This window comes from Rattus norvegicus, chromosome 5 (genome assembly GCF_021556685.1).
Source record: "Rattus norvegicus strain SHRSP/BbbUtx chromosome 5, alternate assembly SHRSP_T2T, whole genome shotgun sequence".
Lineage (NCBI taxonomy): Eukaryota > Metazoa > Chordata > Mammalia > Rodentia > Muridae > Rattus > Rattus norvegicus.
The window spans coordinates 159,092,160-159,120,154 of record NC_141538.1 but is presented as its reverse complement, the minus strand read 5'-3'; the positions used below and the strand labels follow the sequence as shown (position 1 = coordinate 159,120,154).

At 53.4% G+C, this 27,995-nt stretch overlaps 1 protein-coding gene across 1 annotated transcript; it reads left to right on the top strand.

Moving 5' to 3' along the window:
- Positions 1-2: 2 nt before the first annotated feature.
- On the top strand, positions 3-27,448 carry Padi3 (peptidyl arginine deiminase 3). The gene is given in 16 exon segments (NM_017230.2): positions 3-135; positions 7,544-7,724; positions 9,344-9,416; positions 10,951-11,012; positions 12,100-12,217; positions 12,958-13,083; positions 14,696-14,874; positions 15,441-15,544; positions 15,633-15,744; positions 17,314-17,421; positions 18,236-18,387; positions 19,995-20,139; positions 20,254-20,356; positions 22,839-22,918; positions 23,752-23,877; positions 26,151-27,448. Coding segments are annotated over 16 exon segments (1,995 nt in total). The 5' UTR covers positions 3-43; the 3' UTR covers positions 26,385-27,448.
- Positions 27,449-27,995: the final 547 nt, after the last annotated feature.

Below are 27,995 nucleotides of genomic sequence, written 5' to 3'. Positions count from 1 at the left end.
CTAGTGCTGGGTTTGGTGGCCAAAGCCCCCATCCTAGGCCGGCATGTCTCTGCAGAGGATTGTACGTGTATCCCTGGAACACCCAACCAGCGCTGTGTGTGTGGCAGGGGTTGAGACCATCGTGGACATTTATGGGTAAGAGTTGGTTCTGGAGGGTCTGGGGTTCCTAGTGTTGAGTCTCTGGGCCTCCCCTGCTAGGAGCTGTGCAAATGGATGTTCCCCAGGGCACAGGCTGGGCCAAGGGTGCCTGGGGTCTTAACCTTGAAACCTCTGCCCACCGTGGGAAGTATGGGTCCTTGCTGTAGTCAGCCTGGTTCCCAGCAGGGTGTTTGAACCAGGGGATCCAGGCAGGCCTGAGCTCCTACCATATAGAAGGGCTTAGATGGTTCCCAGCAGGGTGTTTGAACCAGGGGATCCAGGCAGGCCTGAGCTCCTACCATATAGAAGGGCTTAGATGGTTCCCAGCAGGGTGTTTGAACCAGGGGATCCAGGCAGGACTGAGCTCCTACCATATAGAGGGTCCTAGATGGTTCTGGGGGCCATGGGCTCATTACTCGGTTTAAGGGTCCTCAGGAGAGGCTGGTCACTCTGTCTATGGCCCACAAGAAAAGGAAGGGATCTGTCCTCTTGTCCTCCAATCCCTTGGCTTAGGAACCCAGGGAGAATCATTTCTTAAAAGGCCGCATCTGCTCACATACGTAGCCCTTAAGGTGCCAAACTCTGTCCCCAGAGCTGGTCACAGTTCTCAGACTCCACTCCAACGAGAGCCCTGCCATTCACAGCATCTCAGGTGGTGGTGTTCACAAAGTGCAAGTGGTGGCACAGTGAGGGTGAGCCATTAGCCCAGGTCACACAGTCACCTGGAGGCTAAGCGGAGCTTTGAGCCCACTGTGGACTTACTAAGTGCTTCCTGTCCAGCTGTTCAGCCACTGGAGCCCCAGGGCTTTGGATCCACGGTGGCTGGTCACCTGTGGGCTGTGGCTGCTGCGTGCCAGGCTGAGCCCATACAGCACAGGGTGGTTTGGGTAGGGGTTTTGTAGGAGCGAGGCTGGTTTCTTAGGCTTTTGAGTCCCAGCTCTGAGACTGAGCTGAGGACAGATTCCAAGGATGCTGGGGTCGGGTGTCACCCCTCAGACCTCCCTGCCCCCTTCTTGGATGTGGCTTCAGCACTGGGACACCAACAGCCCTTGTGGGACTGTGCCATTCACTGTAACACTGTGAGAGTCATCTTTGGTCTCCACTTGCCGGAGCCCTTAGTGCTCCCACCTCTGATGGGTCAGCCAAAACTCAGATGTCGTCAGGTATGCCCCAGGGGCCAAAGTTTCAGTACACAAGTCCAGAAGTAAGATTTTTCAAAAGTGGGGTGAAATCAGTTAGGGTCTGAGGTACGGACCCTCCTCAGGGAGTGAGTTGCCGGTCACAGGAGATAACCAAGTCCGAGATGAACTGTGTACCAGGACTGGCTCCTGGCTGAGGGTTGGTGGACTGGGAGATATGCAGAGGGGAGTCTGTAGCTTCCAAAGAAGCAGGCAGGACAGGAAGGGGGGTGGATGCGGCCTGGCGCCACAGCCTGCTCCAGGGCTGCGTGCCCATGGGAGTGACTCACGGCCCGGCTGCCTTGTGCCCATTGGATAGATATGTCTCTGGTTTGACCTGTCCAGGGAGCTGGGGATAGCTCCTCCCCCTTCTCCTCCTCCCCCTTTCCCCTTCTTCCTCTTCCCCCATTCCCCCTCTTCCTCCCCCTTCTCCTCCTCCCCCTTCCCCTCCTCCTCCTTCTCCCCTTTCCTCCCTCCTCCCCCTTCTCCTTCTCCTCCTCCTCTTCCTCCAGCTCCTCCTCCTGATCCTCTCAGAGGTGCCTTCGAGGGTGGAGGATGGGCTGGGTGGGAGGCAAGCAATTGGTTGGGGGTAATGAGTGACTAGGGCCATGGTGGGGGTTCACCAAGAGAACTGGGGATGGGGCAGTCATGAGTGGTGGCAGGGTTTTGGTATCTTATAGAAGGATGTTCACACACCAGGATGGCCAATCCCCCTGGGAAATGGAGTGGGGTTTATTCACATACCCATCATGGGCTTCTTTGAGCATTAGTGTATGGCCACCCTGGGGACTCTCAGAAGTAGAAGACTGTTCCTACCTGGGGAGGGAGTTCAGGCGGCTGTCCAGTGAGGCTGCAGAGATGGCCTGTGTCTTGGTTGTGAGCCTTGCCTTTAATGGCTGAGCCATCTCTCCAGCCCACAATCTGTGTCATGGAAGGGGGGAGCAAGACTGGACATCTTAGAGTTGTTCTTCCTGGAGCCGAGTCGTGGCCTATGAACCTGGAGCAGCAGGGTGACGGCTCAGCCCTGACTCTGGCCCTTCCGGGCTGCCTCATCTTGGGAAGCGCTTTCCCCATGGACTCTCTTCTTTGAGCTCTACTAAATGATGCGACTGAGCACCAGGCTCTTGGTGGCCTGTGTCGTCCTAAGTATTTTACCCAGATACCCGAGCTTACCGTACCGGAAGAGGGTAGGCTGTCCTCACCATCTCATAGGTCAATGCAGAGAGGCTAATTAACCTGGTCACGTAGCCAGTTGGTAGAGAGGCATGAGGCTGTCTGAACTGTTTGGTTCTTTCTTTGAGGAGACCCTGGGTGGAGGGGAGAGAGGGTATGTAGAATACGGAGGGCAGAGCCAAGGCCGACAATGCACAGGACATTCTGTCATGGGATTGGTCACCGTCGGTATCATTCCATTATTTTATGGCTCTGCCCCAAGTCTGGGGACAGTCTCGAGTGTTCCCAAACCCTGCCATGGAGCAGTTGGCTAGGACCAGGAGATGGAGGGATGGGGGGAAAGAAGGACCGTTCACAGGGCTGAGGCATCAGCCTTGAAGGCAGAGGAAGATAGTTTGGTTCATCTTGGGAAGAAGGAAAGTTCTGGAAGGGTTAGTGGGCTTACCCGGGGCCGCAGTCGCAGGTTGCAGTGAGACAGGAAGGCAGACTGAAAGCAACCTTCAGACATTCTCTTCACACGTGACTCACTTCTAGGTGTCTGTCCCCTGGGGCTGCCAGGCCCAGCTGTCATCTTTACGATGTGTGATGTGTCATGTATGAGAGTGGAAAGCAGTCCCCAGGCTGGCCCGGTGGTGGCTTCTGGGGCTCACCCATCCCTTCTTCTGAGTAGGGAAACTGAGGCCTGGTGGGTGAAAGGACTTAGCCAGGTTCAGAAACTGAGCTAAGATAGAAGCCAGGCCTTGAGACCCAAACAGCCCATGACATATGGTGACGGGGACCTGGTTCCCAAGGTCCCTGAGGCTGGTGGAAGCTCAGGGCTCCATGTATATTCAGGTTGACATCTGGGAGACCCCAGAAGAGTCAGGTCTGGTCTGCCTGGCTGCAGTGGGGCAGTAGTCACAGGGTGGCCACATGCTCTCTCAAGCCAGCCCAGTCACCTTGGAGCAAGCCCCAGAAGCTACACTTGGGAAACCCAGAAGATGGGCAGCCATGACAGAAACCCACCAGGGAGGTCTCTACCAACAGGAAGCTGTGTAGGCTTCCCCAGGGAGGCTTTTCTCTAGGTCAGGTGTCTCTTGCAAACACAACTAGCCATGAAGTGGCACCCTCCTCCCTGCATCTTTGAGGCATTTAGGAGAACCGCTGGGTCTGAGGCTCAGTTAATAATAGGCTCCCTTAGCATGTGCAAGGCTGGGAGTGGGGAAGGGCTGTGATTCCTAGTACCGTAAAAACCAGATACGCTGGCCTGTGACTGGAACTCGGCCTGTAGGAGACAGAAGCAAAAGGATTAGAAGTTCAGGGTCATCCTTGGCTACATAAAAAATTCAAGGCTAGCCTGGGCTACTTGAGACCCTGGGGGGGGGGGATTGAGATTTTAACCAAAGAAGGAAAAAGAAAGTGTGGCCAAGGCTATCTCATCTCCAAATCTCAGGTGGGGCATGGCTAGGGGTGTCTTGTAGTGGTAAAGCACTTACTCAGTGTATTTGAGAATCTGTGTGTCAAAACCAGCACATACACACACACACACCCACACACACACACACACACGTACACACACACACACACACACACACGTACACACACACACACACACACACACACACACACACACACATCCATTGCAGCTTGGGTCTCCTCAAAAACAAATGAAAAGGGCTGGCCCAGCTCATTAGTTGAGGGGTTTGAACATTGCTAGTTGGGGCGGGAGGGGGTGGTGGAAATAGCTCCTGGCACCCATGAGATGCCCTATGGTGCCTTGAGTTTGGGTCCTACGTGTCTCCAAGTCTGTGCTATCCACTGGATCCTCTTCCCTGGGCCTCAGTTTCCTAGAAGACACCAGAAGAGGCGAGCATAGAAGGAGCCTGTGCTGAGGCCTCAGAGCCCCCTGGACCAACAGGGCCAGCTCCTCTGACCACCGATGGAAGGGGCTGGATGAGAGGTCTCAGAGCCACTGTCTTTGGAGAAATGTCAGTGTTACCACCACTGTCCCGGGCCAGAGCAGGGTAGGTGGGATGTGACGTCAGATGGGCCCAGAGTTTCCCGAGCTTAGTTCCGTGAGCCAAGCTGGGCACCTGGGGCCTTTGTTCATTGAAACTGCCTCTCAAAGCCTGTGCGATGATGGTGGTTTCTATCCTCACAAGCCAGCACTGAGGGGACATGGCTGCTATCTTATTCTGTTTCAACTACCAGAACCTCTAGAGTGCACAACTGTAGCTGGAGAAAGGAGGCATCAGGCCGGCTTTGCCCGGGAGTGAGGATAGGAAGGGCTAAGCCCCAAGACCGGCAGTTGCCAGTTAGCTACCGCTTGACTTTGGACAAGTCACCCCTGAGCCTCAGTTTCCCTGAAGTGAGACGATAGTGGGCGCATCATGCTGGGGTGCAGCTTCATTTGCCGAAACCGCAGTGTCATCTTCACGGTGGGCAGGGACAAAGGCACTGAGAGAGAGAGTTGGCTGACAGGTCCCAAGTCCAGGTAGTCTCACCCCAAGTCATCCTTGTGCTCCCAGCACGGGACTCAGGGCCAGCATTTCTCAGCAGCCCTTTTGCCATAAGACTAAGGCATCAGTAGCCATTGAAAAGGCTCAATGGCCAGGCCCCTGCAGCGCCACTGGCCCTGGGAGCTTAGTCCACAAGGTTCCAGAGACTGACAACCCATAGGATAAATGGACTGTCCAGTATATCATCACCATCATCACCACCACCACCACCACCATCATCACCATCATCACCACCACCACTTATTTGTGGGCAGTGTGTAACAGGATGCACATGGAGATCAGAGGACAACTTTCAGGAGTCAGTTCCCCCTCTCTTTTAACCCTGTAGCCCTGGGGATCAAACCCAGCTGATCAACGTTGGCAGAAAGTGCATTTACCTTCTGAGGCGTCTCACCAGCCCCTGCCTAGGTTTTAGCTCTAGATATTCAGTGTCCCAAAAAACATCCCCTGGGTCCCGCGACGTTGGTCATCTTAGCGCGTCCGCTGCCCGCTGTACACTCAAGCTATCAGGGAGGTCTGGGGACAGCCTCAGCCAGCCTAGGAGCGTGGCGGAGAGCCGTCTAGAAGCTAGGGTGTGGGGTTTGCTTCGCTGTCAGTCATGGTGGCCTGGCTTAAGGAACAGTGTTGCAAAGGAGAGGTTTAGGGGCTTGTAACTTCCAGGAAATGGGGATAGGGTGCCAATTCCTAAATTCCAGGAAGCAGGGATCTGCTGTCTTCCAGTTCTCTCTTCCAGATCCAGTTCTCTTTCCAATGGCCATCTTGGCCATCTTAACACACAGCTTACATGCTGGGGCATCGGCCCTGGGTGGCGGTCTGGAGTCTCACCTTTTGGCTGCCTCAGTTTCCCCAGCAGGAGACTAACACACCCTCTCCTTCCAACTCCACCATGCCAGCTGGATAGACTGCCAGGCTAGGGAGGCTCTGGCTGGCCTCCAGGTGTGAGTGGTGGGCTGGGACTTGAACCCAGGCTTCCTGACTGCAGAGAACCCAGGTTTGTCAATCACCCTGCCACGCCACCTCTCTCCCCACCCAAGAGCTATTGCTGGCTTCCTCCGTCACAGGGATAAGACAGGATTCAAGCCATCAAAGTCTAGCATTGAACTCCCAGGGCTCCAGCATGAAAGCCGTTTTCCTCAGACGCATCTCAGCCGCCCGCCCAGGCTGCTGTCAGAGCTGTCTCCATGCGCCTGCAGCCTGCACCATAATTCTCCTTAATAGCACCTTCCCTGTGCTAGTCAGGAGTGTTCCAAGCTTCTCATGGCTATAAACACACTCGAGCCTCCTGGTTCCCAAGAGGCTGGCCAAGTGTGTGTCATTATCCCACACTCAAGGTGATTTAGTCAAGGTCACCTGGCAGAAGTGGGACCCGCCTTGATAGCTGCCCGACTGCTGACCCCAGCCCTGACTCCACTGAACCCTGGACTCTGCCCAGGCTGTGGGGTAGATCCCAGTGACAGCTACCACCTTTGTGTGTTCTTCCTGGTCAGGCTGTCTCCAGCAACCCTAGGGACTCCCAGCAAACTGACAGGGTGACCTAGGGAAGAGCCCAGGGGAGCCGAGTGACTGGGGCCTCAGAGCCAAAGGACTTCACACCAGGAAGATGTCAAAGCCCCTTGCCTTTTGTGGTGGTCACAGGACAGGGAAAAGCTTGGCGGTGGACCTATTATAGAAATCTGTCAGGGGTTGGGAATTTAGCTCAGTGGTAGAGCGCTTGCCTAGCAAACGCAAGGCCCTGGGTTCGGTCCCCAGCTCCGAAAAAAAAAAAAAAAAAAAGAAATCTGACCAGCTTCCTGGCTACTGGGGCTAAGAGAGAGCACTTCTCTCCCTGGGGCCCAAGAGAGCACTTCCTCTGTGGCTTAAGCTTTCGTGCCTGTCTTATCTTCCTTTCGGCTATCCTTCTTCCCTTCCTCCATTCCTTCCTTTTGTCTGTCTTCTGTCTTTCCTTCTGTCTCTCCTTCTTTCCTTCCTTTTTCCTTCCTTTCTTCTTTCCTTCTTCCTTTCTCCCTCCCTCCCTTCCTCCCTTCCTTTCTTCCTCTCTTCTTTCTTTCCTTCCTTTCTATTTCTTCTTTCCTTCCTCCCTGCCTCCTTTCCTTTCTTCCTTCCTTCCTTCCTGCCATTTGTTGTGTTTGAAGACAGAGTCTCACTATGTAGCTATAGCTGTCCTGAAACTCTATGTAGACTCGTAGGAGATCCACCTGTCTCTGCTTCCCAAGTACTGGAATTAAAGGTATGCACCACAGTGCCCAGCCTATGTCTGCCTTTTCTTCCACCTCTCTGAGTCTTTCTCTGGTGTGTGTGTGTGTGTGTGTGTGTGTGTGTGTGTGTGTGTGTGTGTTCACCAGTGCCAAATGAGCCGGATGGTGATGGGACATTGGAATCTTAGCACTTAGGTGTGAGAGTGCGCATGGGTTTGGGTAGTGCCCGACCTCCGTTTTCCCAGAGCTTGCCGTGAGCTGCTGGGATAGTCAGGGAAGGGTTTCTGGAGGAGAGCTTGCGGCTTGAGCTCACGTGTCTGAGTAAGTCCCTCACATTGCTCCTGTTCCCTGCTCTTCTCAGGTCGGTTCCTGAGGGCACAGACATGTTTGAGGTCTATGGGACACCGGGAGTGGACATCTACGTGTCTCCCAGCATGGAGAGGAACCGAGAGCGAGCTGACACCAGGCGGTGGTGCTTCAACAAGGGGCTGGAGATCATCGTGGTCATGAACTCTCCTAGCAATGACCTCAACGACAGTCACGTGAGTTCACCCCAGGTCCTGCTTCCCATCTTCCTCCAGAAAGCCATACCTCCATGGGGGAACACTCACCCGAGGGCCAGACTATTGGGTGTGAACCCCAATTCTCCAACTTACAGGTCTTGGCTGTATGTCCTCAGACCTCGGTGTGTCAATCTGAAGGATGGGGTCATCCCAGTCCTCTTCCCAGGGTGGATGGGGATGGACCCTGAGTGCCTTCTTTTTGACCAGCTCCCGTGAGGAAAGGAGTTAGCATAGTCCTGCTGTATTGGGCCTCGGTTTCCACATCTGCAAGGAAGGGCTTGGGTACAAGGTTCTTGCTGCTCTGAGTGGAGGAGAGAGCAGGGACGGAGAGGGAAACTAACATCTGGGAGCTGATACCTCCCTGATGGGTCTCACTTCCCTTCTACCCACCCTCTTCCTGTCCCCATTTAAAAGCTAGGAGAGATTTAAAGCAAGACATAGGTGGCCTTTGAATGGTTTCTGGTAGCATTCCCTTGAAGAGCTGATGGGGACCAGGACCTGTCACGAGGAAGATATTCTAGTATCAAAGACAATGTTTTGGGGAACTAGCCCTTTAAGAAGCACTGACCAGGGGTTGGGGATTTAGCTCAGTGGTAGAGCGCTTGCCTAGCAAGCACAAGGCCCCGGGTATGGTCGCCAGCTCTGAAAAAAAAAAGAAAAGAAAAGAAAAGAAAGAAGCACTGACAACTTTTACACCCTGGGTAGCCCATCTATTATTGGCAGACCCCCTCCCCTGTGTGGGGCACCAAGTAAGTGTCAGGGAGCTCACCCAGCCAAGGAACAGAAGAATTCCTACACATCAGGATCTGATCCCCCCACCCACCCACTCATTCCTTTCATCTCCCTTCTGAATCTGGCTTCTGTCCTGAGCTCGATAAACCCATTGTTCAGAAGAAGAAACTGAGGCTGAGAAAGGATTTAGCCGGTCCATGGAACAGATCAAAGAGTCAGTGATTAAACCACCTCCACCAACTTCCCAATGTTGCCACCTCCATCCTCCCCCATAATGGTGGCTGGGAGCTGAGCTGAGCCAACAGCAGTGAACCCCACATGCTCTGCTTCTTTAACCCACCTTCTGTAACACATCCTACAGGGTAGCAACCATTATTATCCGCCACTTTATGGTTGAAGGAATTGAGGCCCAGAGAAGGTCAGAACCTGTCTCAGGATAGCTACGATCACAGGTGTGGGATCTGGGACCAAGCCGGCCGTGGGGCTCACAGGCAGTGCGCTTCTGTGACCAGTGAGTGGCAAACTCAGGACAGCCAAATGCAGGACTCTTGGGTTTCCTTACCTGCAAAATGGGGGTGAGGAGGGGCGTGCGGGTCTCCAGTTCTGATCAGAAGGAAATCGAGGTAGCTCAGACAGGCACAGGACCTTGGCTAAGAGATGTTGAGCTCAAGTCCAGGTAGTTGTGGGTAGGACTAGAATCCAGATCCCCATGGGTCTAGGACAAATGGCACCCACTTATAGATGTGCCCAGGTATGGGAATAAGTGACCCTGAGAAGCTTAAAGGGGCGCTGACACAGGGACAGAGGTTGCTGACTGCCAGGTTCCACGGGCCTGTCCACATGTGACACTGAGTATCTCTCTGCAGGTTCAAATAGCTTACCACTCCAGTCACGAGCATTTGCCCCTGGCCTATGCAGTACTCTACCTCACCTGTGTGGGTAAGTGGAGCAGGGCTGAGGGTATGGCCAGGGAGTCCTGGGAGGGCTGGAGATGAACTGAATTTTGTAAAAGAAGCAGTTGGGAGCTGGGCATGCAGCTCCACAGTAGACTATCCTCCTAGCTTTTGCAAGGATACACACACACACACACACACACACAGACAGACACGCAGACACACAAACCAACACACACAAGCACAACCCCCTCCCCCCTCCAAACTTTAAAAAAAACGTTTTTCTTTCTAGTCTTTTTTTCGGAGCTGGGGACCGAACCCAGGGCCTTGCGCTTGCTAGGCAAGCGCTCTACCACTGAGCCAAATCCCCAACCCCTAAAAACAAAGTTTTTAATTGGAAAAAAGAAGTGCACATTAGAAAATTCAAGCATAGGGATTGAAAGGCCTGGGGAGATGGTTCAGTAGGTAAGGTGCTTGCTAAACAAGCGAGAGGACCTGAGTTCGAATCCCCAGCTCCCAGATCAGACCAGAGCGTGGTAGCCTGTGCCTATAATCCCAGGGCTGTAAGGAGGAAGCAGGAGGACCCTGGAGTCTTGTTGGGTTGCCAGGCTAGCTGAGTCTTTGAGCTCCAGATTCAGCGAGAGACTCTGCCGTTAAAGTTGAAGGCCACATGTGGTGGCACACGCACTTAACCCCACCACTGGGAGGCAGAGGCAGGAGGACCTCTGTGAGTTCCAGGCCAGCCAGGGCTATAGAGGGAGACCCTGTCTCAAAACAAAAATCACTACACGCACCCAACTGTGTACATCAAATGAATAATTACAAACAAGCAGCAAACACCGAGTCCGGGATGTAGGCCACCACGCTGACACTGTCTCGCCCTGGGTTTCCTTTAATGTTCCCTGTGGCTTGTCACACATGTAGCCAAGTGTGGAGTCTGTTGGGTTTTCTGTGGTTAGAATCCCCTCGGTACCTGCTCTTTTCTGTGGTATATTGGTAAGATTCTACCATTCCTGTCACAATGGTAGGTGGATAAAGTCTGTCTGTCTGTCTGTCCTTTAAGAACTACCCATTTTATAGGCCGGGCCAGCATTCTAAGAGCCCTATGGTTTCCAGCGAGAAAGGCTGAGCAGCTGGGCTGGTCAGAGAGTAGACGCCAAGGGAGCGTCTCCCAGGCTGTACGGCGAGGTGGCCGAGCCCATCTTCACACTGTGTCCTTCTGACACCAAAATCCAAGCTCGCTGCTTCCTCCTGAGGAGCTGAGAGCATCCCCCATGGAGCATCCTGTCGATAGAGACTGTCCCTAGTCACCTGGGTTCAGCGCCTGCTGTGTCCCATGCAGCAAAGGCTTTGGGGCTTTGGAACTGATAGCCATCAAGGAGAGCTTCCTGCAGGGGCAGCCTTTGGTCCATTTTTGCTTGGACCCTCCCCTCCACCAAAAAGAAAAAAAAAAAAAGACCTTCTCCCTTGCCTGAGAATGGGAGACTCCAGGGCCCTAACCTCGGGGTGGCCCAGCTGACTGAGGTGGATGTTACCCATGGTCTGTCATGGGGACTCACTTGCTGCTGCCTCCCCAACAGACATCACCCTGGACTGTGACATGAACTGTGCTGACCGGCAGGACAGGAGCTTCGTGGATAAGGTAGGCAGCAGGTGTGAGCTCTTGTCCTCCAGGTCAGAGGGGCAAGGCCATTAAGATTGTCCTCCTTCCTCCCAGTTGATGCGAGGTCAGGGTAGCCAGAAGGGACCAGGCATGGCTGGGGGGGTCATCATCAGCAAGCATGGTCACAACATGGGTTCCCAGCCCTGGGCTATCCTTGGTTGATGAGGAGAAAGTTCTAGGTTTATAAACTAGGTCAAGGGTTGTGAAACTTTAAATAGACAGACAGACAGACAGACAGATCCACTTACTGGATCATGGCGGCAAATGCCTTTAATCCCAGCACTTAGGAAGCAGAGGCAGGTGGATCTCTGAGTTTGAGGCCAGCCTGGTCTATGGAGGGAGTTCCAAGACAGCCAAGGATACATAGAGAAACCCTGTCTTAAATAAATAGATAGATAGATAGATAGACAGACAGACAGACAGACAGACAGACAGATAGATAGATAGTAAATGCCAGATTGTAAGTGTTTTAGGCCTTGTGACCTATATTTCATTGAAGCAGCCAATTGAAGCAGAAACTGATCGTGAGACTGTTCTGATAAAACTTTATTGATAAACACAGGCAGTGAGCAGATTTGTCTCACAGGTAATCAATGTGAGGCGCACATCTGGGCAGAAAGAGCAGCCCACCGTACAAGACACCATTAACTGTCTTCCACGCAGTCTTGGTAGGGCTGATGCATTGTGGGTTTAAAAGAGACCAAGGTGACTGGAAGGAAGGAGGACTTCCTAGAAGGAATGACCGAGCTGTGTTGGGAAGGGTGAGGGATGGAGGGATTCCATTGGCTGGAAAAGGACTTGGGCAGGCGGGATGAGGGAGGAGCCAAGAAGTTACCCGTAAAGAAAGAGGGTCATGGCCAGAGAGGCACCTCCCAGCCAGCCATAACAGCCAGCCTTGTGGTTTGGACTTGATGGTGTAAGCTTTGAGGTGCCGTTAATGTTTCAGTGATGGTGGATTCCTCCTGGGATGTGGTGAAGACTGAGGAGGCTGGCAGGAAGTACTGAGTCAGAGGCTTGCCCTGGGTCTGCTGGAGCCCTGTTGACAGCTGTATTTTCTCACTGACAGAGGCAGTGGATGTGGGGACCTGATGGGTACGGAGCCATCTTGCTGGTGAACTGTGATCGGGACGAGGTCAGCTCTGATGCCCAAGATAACTGTGACCAATGTGTGCGCTGCCTGCAAGGTGAGTGTGCTGGGGCAGCCCAGTCTTTGGGTACCCAAGGTCCCTCCTCAGTTACCCCACAGGAGTCCCAACCCCCAGCTGGGGCATTGAAGTGGGGCCAGGGAGAGGTAGAGTTTATCATGGGATTCCTCAGAACCCAGCTCCGGCTGGCGGCTGCCTCTCCACAGTCCTTGGTCCTAGTGGTACTCTTTCCTTCTGGGGTCACCCAGAATTCTCTTCCTGCTGGAGAGAAAGAGGCTGCTAGTGTTGTTTGAGGACCTACTGTGTGCAAGGCCCTTCCCCGAGAACTTTCTTTAATCATCCAAGGGGGCGAGTGTTGTCACCCCAGTTTAGAGAGGAGACTCACAGGTCAGGAGAGTTCCCCAAATTGCACATCGAGTCTGTGGGCTGCAAACCCCAAATTCAGACCCTTCCCCACTGGATCTCTAACTTGTGTTTGAGCCAGTCCCTGCATAATGCTCACGGAAGCCCCCTTCCTTCTAAAGTGAGAATCCCCAGGAGATGGAAGGGGGCGTAGCTTGCCCAGCGAGATGCCCAGGTGGGCTTCTCTGGGATGAGGATTACCTGGGCTGCAAAGAAGACACAGGCAGGGTAGTGTCACATGTATACACGTGACACTGTTGTTCACACCAGTGGATCCTAGTGTCTCCATGAGCTGAGGCTGGGCTCCTCAGCCCCCAGCCCCGATCAGTGCCCTTGTGGAACAGCTGTCAATCAACAGCCCCTGTCTGCCTTCGCAGATCTGGAAGACATGTCCGTCATGGTCCTACGGACCCAGGGCCCCGAATCTCTCTTTGACGACCACAGGCTTATCCTCCACACCTCCAGCTGTGATGCGGAGCGGGCACGGGTCTTCCACGTCTGTGGTGAGTGCTTGCCGAGCAGCGCCCAACCAGGGACCTCTTCTGCCTCCCTGCTGCGGGCAGATGTGCATCTCAGCTCCGGATCCGAGGATACCCTTGGTATCAGAGCAGTTGGAGATGGGAGAGGGGTGCGTGCATGTGTGCATGCGAGTGTGCATGGAGTGTGGGCCCAGCACATAGTCTCAGGTGTCATTGTTTTGTCTGAGACGGAGTCCCTCACCAGCTGTTTTTCAAGATGAGTTTCTCTGCGCCCTGGCTGTCCTGGAACTCTCTTGGTAGACCAGGCTGGCCTCGAACTCACAGAGATCTGCCTGCCTCTGCTTCTCAAGTGTTGGGATTAGAGGCGTGTACCCCCATACCCAGCTCCTTCATCAGCTTTTTAAACAAGACTTCTGGACACAGATCTCGGATGGCCCCTCGTGTTTACCTATCAAGCACTTTATTGACTGAGCCATCATCATCCCTGTAGCTGGTAGAATGGGCTTGTCCACTCCATCCCTGCAACGGGATTTCTTTTTTTCTTTCTCCCTGCCCCCAGACAGGGGTTTTCTGTGTAACTTTGGCGCCTGTAGACCAGGCTGGCCTTGAACTCAGGGATCCACTTGCCTCTGCTTCCAAGTGCTGGGATTAAGGACGTGTTGAAGTGGGGCTTCTTTGAAAGGAAATGGATCAGTTCAGGACCCCCAAGACCAAGTTCTCAGCACAATAGGAGATTTCTTTGCCTCAGGGGACAGAAGTCAGGGAATAAGAAACAAACACAGAAGGTAGAGGGTGAGGAAGAAGGCTAAGGGAACAGGGACAGGGTTAAGGGGTGTTTGTCCCCGAGGGAAAAAGAACTGCCTCTCTAGGTGACAGGTGTCGCCCATAGGCAAATGGTGGTTTGTAATAGTACAAAGGAAACCACATGTTAGAATGGGGTGTTTAATTTTAAATGGGCGTATCAATTAGGGTTAACCAGAGGGAGCTCTTGGCTGCTGGAGTTCAAGACTTCAGTGGATGGACCTTGGTATTCGGCCTCAGGAGAAGGAAGTGGCCACATTAGGGAAGAGATGTTGGTGGCTGGCTTTAAGAATGTAGTCTTTGGCTTTTAGCAAGGCAGAGGGAGGAGGGAAGGCCTGGCTCCCATGCTTGCCACACAGGCTGGCCAGAGTCCCTTCATTCTTAATGAATTTTCACTCATAGTTTTCCAGGTTTGTTTCTATTTTATGTGCATGAGGGTGTGGGTGTTGCACGTGTGTGCCGGTGTTCAGGGAGGCCAGGAGAGAGCATCATATCCGCTGGAGCTAGAATTAGGTGGTTGTGAGCCTTCCAACATGGGCATAGGGGGCCGAGAACAGCAAGCGCTCTTAGCTCTTGGTTGCCAAAACTGCCTCTCCAGCGCCTGTCTGCATATTCTTGTAGAAGCAGCATGATGGGCTAGGGCAAACATTACCTTGTCTCTTAGGAAGGAGTGCCTGTCCCCACCATCCCCACAGACATGTGCCTTCTTTGCTTCTTGGCTGGGGGTTGGAGAGGAAGGGGATGCTTGCCTTGCCCCTGGGTGAGGATGCTCAACTCTCCTGACCCCTTCACAGTCTCTGGCAAGTCATGGCCGTGATCACTCCTCTTCCCCTAGGCCCCGAGGATTCCTGCGAAGCCTATAGGTGTGTTCTGGGCCCGGACCGGATGTCCTATGAGGTACCCCGCCTGAAGGGCTATGAGGAGCGCTTCTACGTGGAGGGCCTCTCCTTCCCTGATGCAGGCTTCCCAGGGATCCTCTCCTTCCATATCACCCTGCTGGATGACTCCAATGAGGTAAGGTTGGCCAGGCAGAGGGTGACACAAATGACAGATGTGGGCATGGCTAGAGATAAGGGCCTCACACTCCCACATGACCCTAGTGGGCATCTCCATCCTTGAGAAAAGCCAAGGGACCTTTTCTGAGACAGGGTCGTTTGTAACCCTGGTTGGTCTTATCTCACTCCATAACCAAGGATGACTTTGAACTCCTAACCCTCCTATCTGCACCTCTTGACTGTTAGGATTATAAGGCTGCCATTTTTATGCAGTGGTGGGGATTGAACCTGGGACTTTTCGAATGCTAGGCAAGCACTCTACCAGATGTACTACTACATCCACAGCCCAAACCAGGGTATTTCTTTTTCTTTTTTTTTCTCTCTCTCTCTCTCTTTTTTCGGAGCTGGGGACCAAACCCAGGGCCTTGCGCTTGCTAGGCAAGCGCTCTACCACTGAGCTAAATTCCCAACCCCTACCAGGGTATTTCTTAAAGACCCTAGAGAGGGTTCAGAGATCCAGAACTCTCCTGCCACCACTGGACTCCTCCTGAGTCCAGCACTCTTTATCTTGGTCTTCCTGCAAAGGACTACTCCGAGACCCCGATCTTCACGGACACAGTGGTGTTCCGAGTGGCACCCTGGATCATGACGCCCAGCACCCTGCCACCCCTGGAGGTGTACGTGTGCCAGTAAGTCTGGGTGGAGCTCTACCTTTAGAGTCACTTCCATTCCTGGACCCTGGCTCTGAGTCCCTCCGTCCTCCCCGGTCACTCACAGGGTGAGGAATAACACCTGCTTTGTGGAAGCTGTGGAGGAGCTGGCCAGGAAGGCGGGCTGCAAACTCACCATCTGTCCTCAGGCAGAGAACCGCAATGACCGATGGATCCAGGTAACCAGCAGCCCCTCTGGGATACCACCCTGCAAAGAAATACCCAGGAGTCCCCGGGGATCCCTAACTCCAGACTCAGAGTCTTCATTCCAAAGTTTCTCAAGCAGGCAGGACGCTGGGTGAGACGCAAAAAGCCACACGTTCCCAGCATGCAGCAGCCGAGCTAAGAGGCAGTTTGTCCCACAAGAGGACATTAAGTAGCATCTGGAGATATTATGGTTGTCACATAGGGTGGCCCAATAGTGTTGCTAAATCTTCAGTACCAAGGTTAGACCTACAGGGAACAACCTGGTCCAACGTATCAATAGCATGGGTCGGGGAAGACCCACTGTGGAGAATGACTGTTTCCGAATCCCTGGAGCCCAGGGTTTAAGGAGGTCCCGGAAGGTGTAAGACGGTCCTGAAAGGTGTAAAGGGGTACTGGATGGATGTCAGAGGGACTGGAAGAGGCCTTACTGTTTGTGCAAGGGAAATGTATGGGAGGGGGGATGGGCTCCAAGGTTTGAGATTTCTGGAAGAAAGCCCAAGGGGAGGATCCTCTAAGGAAAAGGCCCAGGAAGGAGAGGCTAGGAAAGGGGCCTCTGTGTGAGCTGGATTAGATCCCACAGGGAATTCTGGGAATATTCCCTGCTCTCTCCCAGGACTCCTCCCGTCCCACCCCCCTCCCCCGGGGCCCTGCATGGCATTACTGACTCCTCTCTGGCCTCAGTCACCTCTGGGTGTTTGCTGATGAGCTCATGGAATGAACACCCAGGCCACTATGCTGACAGAGGCAGTGCTGGGACTCGGAAGTGCCAAGCATCAGGCGGGCTGGGTCCTGCAGAGGCCCAGAGGTAGGAGGCAGGAGATAGAGCCTCCTTTGCTCCCGGGTCAGGGCAGTGGTTCTGGGAAGGGACAAACACTGAGGCGAAGGCCTTGAACACCAAGCTCCTCCAGACTTTGTAGTTCAGCTAGACTCGAGCCATGAGAGGTTAGGTTTGGCCCCTTGAGGTGACTCTGGGAGGGATCCTGGCGAGACACAGCTAGAGTTTAGGTTCTTGCCACTGACAGGCTGTGTGCCCTTGAAGAAACAGTCTCCTCTGTCCCTCTCTGGTCTCATATTTCCCATGATGATAATGGTGTCTTCTATGGATGAGTCGTGGACACCAATGGAGTCCGTGTTCACAGGGAGCTGTGACGTTACACACTCTGGGCCATTGTTTCTTATGAACTCTGAGGACACAGCCCTGCTTCAGGTCCCTCAGCCCCGCTGCCTTCATGACCAAGTATGGAGGCCACAGGAGTGGTGCATGCTCAGAGGGTGGCCTGCATTCTGAGCCCTGGCCACACTGCATTGCTGTGGCCACCCTGAACCCCCTCCAGCACAGCCATACCCCAAACTGTGTTCTCTTCTACTCCTATGACTCTCATAGGCAACCAAGCCCCCAGTCCCTTCTCTTTGCTGGCTCCCCCACCGCCAAGGGCAGAGAATGCCCCGCCACTAAGAGCTGCCCTCCCTGAGAGCCCAGTACCCAACACTTGGGGGCACTGCCGGCTGTCTACAGATACGGTCTCTCTCCCCATCGACAGGATGAGATGGAGCTGGGGTACACGCAGGCGCCACACAAGACTTTGCCTGTGGTCTTTGATTCTCCGAGGAATGGGGAGCTGCAGGGTTTCCCTTATAAAAGGATCCTGGTGAGTCCGGGGTGTGCATCCCTGGGGATGGGGAGCACTTATCCGGGGGACAGCCAGGTGTGCGGGGAGGAGCACTTGTTCTATAGTGGATGAGATGGCCAGTGGTGATTGTAAAGAGGTAAGGGATGGTCTTTTGCTGTAAGTCTATCCCACACTTTATACGGGATAGACATATGCTAAAATATGCATTGATTTATGCTTCAAATGTGACAGTGGCATACTGTGGTGTGTTTTTATTTGCTGATCAGTGGGAGCGGGTTGGGGGGAGTGGAGGGGGAAGGGGGGGCAGAGCCGGCAGAGCCTGAGGGCTTTGGTGTCAGAGCGTCTGGCTGTCACTCACAGGCTGCGTGTCAGACTTACATTCCCTCAGAGCTCTTACTTCCTCGACTGCAGAAATAGCTTCCCAGGCATTTATAAAGCCTGTCATTGTCACTGCGATGGCTTGCCTGTGGGAAGGAGCCTGTAGTGCTCTGCTGCCTTTTAGAATAGACTGAGTAACAGTGAACTCCCCTGAGTGAGGAGGGGAGACTCCTTCAGCTCCACAAGGGCTGGGCTAACTCCCCGACTGGTCACATGACCGCATCAGGTACCCATTGGCCTTCAGTGGTAACTGAATTCCTTCTGAGAGACACAGGAGGGGAGCAGGGTGGGGGAGGCCACCACTGCCCAGAATTTGAAGACTGAGGCCTAGAGGTTCCCCCTGCACCCAACCAGACCCTGGACCCCTTGGCCTGGACTTGACAGGAGGGCCCATCACGTGATTTCAGGCTCTTCCTGGTACTCTGCCCCTGCCTGACTCAGTTTCCCCCACCAGGGTCTAGATTTTGGCTACGTGACTCGAGAACCTCCAGACAGTTCTGTGAGCGGTCTGGACTCCTTTGGCAACCTGGAGGTCAGCCCGCCCGTGGTGGCCAATGGGAAGGCGTATCCACTGGGGAGGATTCTCATCGGGGGCAACCTGCCTGGGTGAGAGGCTTGGGGCACTAATGGTGGTGGCGGGATGGAGGCAGGGAAGTCCTTCACGGGATGGGCCACTCTCCAGACTGCCTACGCTTCCCCTGGGAAGTCAGAAGCAGGCGGGAGCAGACAGGGACCTAACATGTTGTTATGTTGTTAAGCTCAGCCAGAGAGGCTGAGTCACACTCGGAACATTCTGGCTAGACTGAAGTCCTGATTATGAAACAGACATACGGTAGATAAGAGAGGTATCAGCTGAGAGCAGAGAGGAAAGTAACATCTAAGTGGAAGCTTGTTCCGCCTAGTGGTGGAAACGACTACTGTTCGGTCTTTTTCTGAGAGCAGGAGAGGGATTGACTAAACTGTAAATTGAGACGACTGTAGCCTTGATGTGTACACACACCCATACACATACACATACATGCATGCACATGCACACACACACACACATGCACACACTTGCACATACACACATGCATATGCTTGTACATGTGCATACACATGCATGCACACACATACACACATGCACACACACATGAATATACACACATACATGCCTACACATTCACACATGCATGCATACATGCATGCACACATGCACACACACATGCATACACACATGCATGCGTACACATGTGTGCACATGTGCATACATACATGCACACACACATGCACACACTTGCACATACACACATGCATATGCTTGTACATGTGCATACACATGCATGCATACACATACACACATGCACACACACATGAATATACACACATACATGCCTACACATTCACACATGCATGCATACATGCATGCACACATGCACACACACATGCATACACACATGCATGCGTACACATGTGTGCACATGTGCATACATACATGCACACATACATGCACACATGTACATGTGCACACATCCAAACAGAGGTGGGGTGTTCTGCATGTGACACCAGCTGATGGCGGAGAGTAATATTTATAATCAAGTCAACAAAACCACCAGAAGACAAGATCCAATGGTAGAAGGATCCGGAGTGGAGCTTGAGGGAGAACGCTGGGATTGAGCTATTGATTCTTTGCCAGAAGGCCAAAGATGCGTAGGTTGCAAATGTGTGAACAGAAAGTACCAGGGTCGTGAGACCCGCTGGGGCAATCTTTCCATGGACATCCTGGGAAACTGAGGCTGCAGCAAGAGAGGTGTAGATACTCAGCTATGTGAGACCCAAGGCAAGAGGCGGTCATGTCATGGAGAATGAGTGGTTCTGAAGTGGTCGTTACTCATCATAACTAGCCTGTGCTAAGTGGGTTCATCAGAACCCACCCTGAGTGGATTATTAAAATACACTTCCTATCTTTCTTGTTTATGAAATAATGTGCTGTTTTGAGATTAAAGTCCTACTATGTAACTCAGGCTGGCCTAGAACTCACTATATATTGTGGGCTGGCCTTGAATTTGCAACCCTCCTACCACAGCCTCCCAAATGCTGGAGTGCTAGGTCTGAGCTACTGTGCCCGGGAATGTATTCTGGAGTCAGATGCTGTGGAGAGAGCCGCTGTGAGGCTATTCTGTTTCTTCTGGAGTGTGTGTTTAGTTTGGTGTCTTTCCCTAACCCCGGCCCAGGTCGAGAGGCCGCAGAGTTACCCAGGTGGTACGAGACTTCCTCCATGCCCAGAAGGTGCAACCTCTGGTGGAGTTGTTTGTGGACTGGCTGGCTGTGGGCCACGTGGATGAATTTCTGAGCTTCGTCCCTGCACCAGATGGGAAGGTAAGGACTTCTAGATGTGTCTTGGCGGCCTCTAGAGTTTGGGGCCCGGGGCTAAGCTGGGGCTGGTAGGCCTGTAAGTCCATGAGCTCAACTGTGCCTGCTCTCCACACACAGGGCTTCCGGCTCCTCCTGGCCAGCCCTGGTGCCTGCTTCAGGCTATTCCAGGAAAAGCAGAAGTGGGGCCATGGCCGGTCCCTCCTTTTCGAGGGGGTCATTGGTGAGTAAAGATGCCGAGTCCCTCCCAAATTGTGCGGAATCTCTCTCCTGAATTGAACGCACGATGACTTCTGACCTGGCGCCCTCCATCACTGGTGACCTCTGGCTGTGGGGGGGGGGGGGGTAGGGCTAAGGCAGATGCAGGGCAGAGGATATGGAGAAGGTGAGGGCCAGGCGTGCCCAGGGATGTCCCATTAGGTCTCTGCTCAGAAGGTCCCGGAGCACAGGTTTAACGTCCTTTGGTGGCTATGTTCGAAGTCTAGGTCAGTTTTTAAATGAAGTCTAGCAGATTTACGAACCCCAGAATCTCCATCACTGCCCTCCGTCTCCCTGGGAAGAGGGGAGGGGTCTCTGCCGCCCTCTGCTGTTGTGGTAACATTTAGAAAGGAACGTTTTCTATCAGTTCCTGAGAGCCGGATTCGCTCACTCTGCTGCTGCTCTGCCATGTGGTCCGCAAGCCGCCCTCTCCCGGCTGTCTCCCTTTTAGCTGCCCTCTCCATGCTTGGTAGTTACCATGACACACACACACACACACACACACACACACACACACACACACACACACACACACACCTACCTCACACCTCATCCTGGGGTCCCTGCGTGTTCTCACTCTGCACCGGCAACAGAACCAGGTCCACACTCTCCAACTGCCTCTCAGTCGTTTCTTTCACACACTGAGTTCTTTAGCCCAGTAAATCAAAGTTCCAGAAACTTGTAATTTAGCAATTAGATCTACATGTTAACTTCTCAACCCACAATTCATCCACACGATAAATTGACTGCCCATTGATAACGATATAAACCGCCCACCTAGACAAGATAAAATCGATCTAGTTCACCCACATCTGAACCACCCTCCATAGACTCCCTCTTGATCCCTTTTTTTTTCTCCTCTCTCCTTCCTGGACTTTTCCCCCTCCTACGCTTCCTCCTCATCCAATGATAGGCTTCGCCTTATCCTGGACCTGCCCTGCTGCATAAAGATGCCATCCCTACACTGCCCACATTCCCAGTGTCCACGCCCTGTGGTTGGAGTCACAGCACCCAGTAACCTGTTAAAATCAAAACTCAATAAGCGTATAGTTTATCGATCGTTGATATCTTCAATTCTCATTCCGCAGAAACGTCTGCACAGTAAACTCGCAACCAATTGATAATGATACAAACCGCCCATCTAGATCAGACGCTTGTCCTAGGAGACTCCATCCCTTATGAAATATTCATAACTACGTGTGGCCCTTTAAGGCCACACAGGTCTGGATTGTCCTTCACCTCCTTCTTGGTTCTTTCTCCTTTCCCTCTCCTCTCTCCGAAACTCTTACTTATTCATTGCCCAATCACAGCCCTCGTCTTATCTTGTGCCTGCCTTCGCCTGCACACAGACAACGGTCCACACTTTTTTTTACAGTGTGCAATGGCGGGACCAGCATTAGTCCAACCTGCCTGGACCGGCAAGGTCCTAGAGGGGCTGCCAGTGTCACCACACGCAGCAATCACACGCCCCCACTTGCAGACACACCAGGATGCTATCGAGAGCATAGGAGTGTCGGGCCCCAGGGTTGGGGTATGACGGGCTTTATCCTGATGGTCCTGACAGGCCTCTGGGGAAGGGGTTCAGTGGGGGGATCTGCCGTCAGTCGAGGCTTGGAGGGAGAAGGTGCTGGCCCTAGGGCCTCACAGAAGATGTCATGGAGCGGGTTTGTGATGAGAGTGGCTGCCTCTAGGTGGGAACATGGAACCTACAGCTCTGTGTATAGGTCAAAGGAGCTCTTGTGTGCCCCACCTGGCCCTCAGAGACACAAAATTCACCCTCTTACTTCTTCCAGGTTAAAGGAAGGTCTAGGAGCATTTCCTAAGCACTTAGCTCTCAGGGACCTCCCCGCCCCAACCTATTGCTGTATGGTAGTGGTTCTCAACCCGTGGGTCTCGACCCCCACAGGTCACTATCCTGTATATCAGATATTTGAATTACAATTCATAAGTAACACTTCGTTCTGTATTGAAGTTACAGTTATGAAGCAGCAACGAAATGATTTTTATGGTTGGGGGTGGGGTCACCGCAACATGAGGGGAGGTATTAAAGGGTCGCAGCGTCAGGATGGTTGAGAACCACAGCTGTGTGACCTTGAGTAAGTCACCTGACCTCTCTGAGCCCCCGTGTCAGTCAGATGTCCCTTGCAGTCCCTTGCAGAGTGCAGCAGAGTCAGGAGACCCGTGGTGCTTTCTTCTGGCTTCACGATCTGAGTTTGGTTAGCTGGCAACCGGGAGGACTGGAAGCCTTTGGCTCCTACATCCCCTCTCTAGCCAGCCCTGTGTCTGTGGTCTCTACTAGGCAGGCGGGAAGACCAGGCCTGAAGTCTCCTAAAAAGCAGGCCAAAACCTGTTGGTATTGGATTCCTAGAACCTGCTGGGACCGGTTGGTTCACTGCCTAGTGAACCCATAAACCCTGGTCCTGGGGTGAGTGCCATCTCTTTCACAGGTGACAGGCGGGTCCAGACCATCTCCATCAATCAGGTTCTTTCCAACCAGAGCCTTATCAACTTTAATAAGTTTGCACAGGTACGAAGGCCGTGGGGCAGTGGATGGGAGGGAGATGTGGATAGAGCTGGAGTCAGGGCCAGGGCAGACATCTGGCACCCACAGTTCATGCAAGGTCAGTCAGACTGAAACAGGCCCAGACCCTCCTTTAACCTGGGAGAACTAAGGGTGAGCAGCCTGGGCATCTAAAAAATATTGTCAGCCTGGTCTGTGAGCACCCAGGGCGGTGAGTATCCAGGGCTGTGAGCCTCCGGGGCTATGAGTATCGAGCTAGACATAAGAGTATGGCCTGTTGTGCCCCTGTGGTTGGGATTGTGTGGAAACACAGATTGGGGGGGGGGTAGGGGGAAGGAACGCACAGATCAGTGGGTAAAGGCACTGAATTCCCAGCAGGCCAGAGGGCAGCCTTCCAGAGGGAGGTGGCAAGGAGGAAGCAGATGGGGACAGACTGGGATAGCGTTGTTGAGTGTGGAGGGAAAGGAAGTAGATCTCGAAATAACAGCAAGGCTTGCGGCCCGGACTGCTAAGTATAGGGTGGTCACAGAACTGAAGAACGCAGGCAAGTCCAAATGACTTTACCTTAGGCCTGGGAATCTGATGCCCTCTTCTGGCCAGCCTGGGTACTGCACACACACACATTGGACAGGAGAATCTTAAACCATGTATTGAATGATGGGTCTACCCTAAGTCGGGGTCTAGGGTGGCTTGTTCTAGGGTTAGCTCGGTGTTAGGAAGTAAGAGTGGGGCATGGAGGGTGGGATCTAGGCAGGAGGGGTTGTATAGTTGATGGCGGGCCCTTGAGCCTCAGCCACACCTGCAGGGTCTCTCCAGTTTGGCCCCTTGTGCATCTGCAGAGCTGTATTGACTGGAACCGTGAGGTGCTGAAGCGGGAGCTAGGCCTGGGGGAGAGCGACATCATTGACATCCCACAGCTCTTCAAGTCGGAGAAGAGGAAGGCGGTGGCGTTCTTCCCGGACCTGGTGAGTTCCCCACCCGGCACCTGGGTGTTGTGGTAACTATTTAATCTGAATAGGAGATTTCTATTCCACCTTAGAGATTTCAGTTCCCAGATAAAAGACACAAAACGTGGATATTTATAATACGCCTTAGACAGCAGTAGAGCTGGGCAGATACCTACCCTCTAAGCTATTGCGTCTACTTCCCTATTCTGTGAGATTATGTCAGTTACACCGAGATATGACTTCCCATGTTCCGCCTGGGCCACTCTTACTCCAGTGGCCAGCCCTCATGGTCAGGCGTCAGGACCCCTTACCCACGACGTCTTCTCTTCCCCCTACCTTTTTCTGTCTTCTCCCCTGCTAACTCAGAACCCTCCCACCTCCAGTGATTGGCTGTAGCCACTTTTATTTAGCCAATAGTTGTCAATTAAGGAACAAGGTTTGCACAACAGAAGCTGGTAACTGTGAGAATTCACTGTAGGCTTAAACCTTCAGGTACAAAATTTAGCATTACGGTACACAGCAACAGACCGAACCTCAACACGTGGGCTTCCTCGGCTAGACTCTGAGTCTCACTTCTGGGGGAAGGCATCTGACTTCCATCACAGATGAAATTGTGGTGACCAGTGGCTGTAAGGAGAACCAGGGTCCCAGGTTGCCCAGGCTGACATTGTGGCTTCCTGTGGCTGCCCGTGGAAGAAGGGACACATTTGATATCCGTGGCATGAAGTAAAGTTGCCCAAGATCGTGTGTGCAGGATACGTGGCATCACCCAGGAGTTGAGGGGGGTCTGCTTGCTTCTGTCCTCCCAGTTCTTGGCTGCCCATCACCCCACACAGATGCAGATGTCCCGTAGGGAACAGAGATCATTAAGAATGGTCCCTGCTCCCCAGTGAGGGGACCCTTTCCTTGTGTGTCTGAGGACATGCTCCAACCAACTACTGTGTATGGTGAAGGGATAAGGGGTCAACTCACAGACAGGACAAAGTGAAGCCAACCTGAGATAGGGGCAGAGATCCCAGAGGGCTGCACAGAAGAGGTCCCTTTAATGAAACTCTAGCTTCACCTCTGCCTCCCTGGCCACCAACTGTCCTTCCACTCACCATCCTCTGAGCCTGTATCCACCAACCTAACCCTGACCTGGCCCTCCCTTCCTTCCTTCCTTCTCTGGCTTTTTGCCCCAGCTTGCAAAGCTTCTCTTTGACCCCCTTCCTTCCTAACATGCTTGGGGCAGCCTTGTAATTAACCCACGTGCTCCCGGAAGTTTGTGCAAGGGTTGAGGTTCTTGTGTGGGCTAGAAACAGAGGCCTACCCAAGCTGGCCCAGCCAGATGGAGGTTTGACAAGGACACTGTGACATCTGAGGGTGGGGACAGCTATGGCAAGCGTTTTAGCATGGCCTGGAGCTCTCTCATTTCAGTCCATATCCCTTCCTCTGTTTTATCTCTCTGCCGCACTCTCTCCTTTGCTGTTCTGCAGACACAAATGCTGCAAACAGACACAAATGCTGCAAACAGACAAATGCCTTAGTGACTTTTCTACTGCTGTGACAAAGCACCATGACTGAGACAATCATATAGAAGAAAACATTTGATGAGGGCTTACAGCTTAAGAGACTGAGTTCATGACCTTTAGGACCGGGAGCACAGCAGCAGGAAGGCAGGCATGGCACTGGAGCAGTAGCTGAGACTTGACATCTGATCCACCAGTGGGAGGCAGATAGAGTTGCCTGGGAATGGTGTGGGCTTTTTGAAAGCTCAAAGCTTACCCTAGTGACACACCTCCTCCAACAAGGCCACACCTCCTTAATCCTTCCCAAACAGTTCCACCAGCTGGGGACCAAGCTTTCACATATATGAGGCTCATTCAAACGACCACAGTGACCATGGCCATGAGATGCAGGCCCTGCATAGACAAAGACCGAGACTCCCCCATGCCAACTCTTAACTTCCTGGGAGAGAGAATCTGATTGGTTCATCTTGGACAGCTGTTTAACTTGGTCCAATCAGAGTTAGCCTAGGAGGTCGGGCCTCCTCCTAACAAACATGGCCGCCAGCACAGTCCGTCAGTGATGAGGGCAGTGGCTGGGGAAGTCACAAGCCTTGGCTGTGCAGATCTCTCTGCTGGTGTCTGATTCACTGGCTCTCCCAGCCAGGTTTCCTATCACCACACAGGAATGAGCAAGTAGACCTATTTAAGGCTGCCTGGAGATAATCCCAGATTCTCCTGGGGCTGCCAGGGAGGGAAGGTAATGCTGAGTTTCCGCCTCTGATCGGGGCCCCTACCTTCCCGCAGGTGAACATGCTGGTACTGGGCAAGCACCTGGGCATCCCTAAGCCCTTCGGGCCCATCATCAATGGCCGCTGCTGCCTGGAGGAGAAGGTGCGCTCCCTGCTGGAGCCGCTGGGTCTGCACTGCACCTTCATTGATGACTTCACACCGTACCACATGCTGCACGGGGAGGTTCACTGTGGCACCAACGTGCGCCGGGAGCCCTTTGCCTTCAAGTGGTGGCACATGGTGCCCTGAGCCGCCCGCCACCCATCCCCCATCCGTCCCCCAGGATAGGGCATCCGCCCGGCAGGTGGAGACTGCGACAGACCCCAGAGCACCCAGAGACTCCCAGTTTCTAGACTGAATGACCCAAGCTTCTCAGAAGCCTTTTCTCTTGAAATGTCCGCATCCACCTGCTGCCCATTCAGTTCCCAGACATGAATCCTCTTGGTGCCCCCAAAGAAGGGTCCCATGTCAACCAAACTCTCCTGCGGGTCGAGATGATCCATGGGGATAACTTTAAATACCATTCACCCCCCCCCCACCCCCGCAAACTCCAAAACTCCTCTTTGTGGGGAAAAATCCGCTTGGGTATCTAGAAGCATTGACCTTGGCTTGTGCTTCCTATGGTGGAAGGCCTGGGGCGGTGGGGGTTGGTGGGGTTGTTTTGGCCATTGCCTCCTGCCCTGCAGGGGATGGTTGTAAAGTCAGACTATTTCACACCCTCACTACTCGACTAGAGGGAGTCTACCCTCCCAGGAAGCACCCCGGGGTCCATTCAGGTCAAAGTGTGTCCATCATGTCCACTGCAAGCTCCCGGCAGGACCGGCCTTTACTGCAAGCCAGCCTGGGCTATCACACGGTGGGGACCTGTCACACAATGGGGACCTCTAGATGCTTTTGCAATGACAGATGTCCCTTAGCTTTCCAGGCTTCCCATCATCCGATGTCTGGGAATCTGGTTGTCCAAATCCTTTTGGAGTTTCTCTGAAGTGAATGATTGGGGGGCTGGATTCCCAGGGGAGAACGCCTTTCCTAAGACAGGATTGACCCTCGGGGTCCCACCATCTGAAGGGGTTCCTCCATCAGCTTGCCTGGGGGCTCTGTGCAGAGGAGACCCCAGGCTGACTTAGCCCAGAGCCTTCTGCCTATACAGCCATCCCGTAGTAGAGGCCCGGGAAGTGCCACCCTGGGTGCCATCAAGGCAGGACTTAGAGGGACAGTTAAGCCTCTCCACATACTGGGAGAAGGGAGGGATGTGGCTGTCTCAGTATGGGTCTTCTGTGAGTTCAGCTGGCCAAAAAATAAAACAGAGGCTCAAAAGCCCTGGGTCCAATCTTGGTCTTCCTTGGGTGACTAAAATGAGGGGGTTGCTTGCAATGGGTGCATTTACTTGCCTGGCTCCTCCTCAGGCGTGTGAGGTTTGATAATCCCAGATTTGGGTACTATGGTGAGAACGCCTTAGCATGCTATAAGGATGAACCAGGGATCCGGGAACAGATGGGATGAAATCGGTGAGAAGCAAGCCGACGGGTAGGATGCTGGACAGGGACTGAGCAAGCTGCCAGGGATCAGGCGGGCTGGGGCTGGGGCTGGGGCTGGGGCTGGGGCTGGAGTGTTGGGGTAGGAGTTCTGAGTGCGGCGTCCAAGTGCCAGTAGCAAAGGGCACAGTTCCACACTGTCACCCTCAGCAGAGCAGCCCGAGGAGTCCCCCTGATTTTTAAGGATCTTGGCTCAGACCAATCCAGGATTGGTGGCTTCGATGCAGAAAGGAATGTAGTCAATAGGAAGCAGAGTTGGAGTCCTTATTAAAGGTAACCCCAAGACGTGCTGAGTGCTCCGGGGGAGGGGGAAGATGGCACCTCA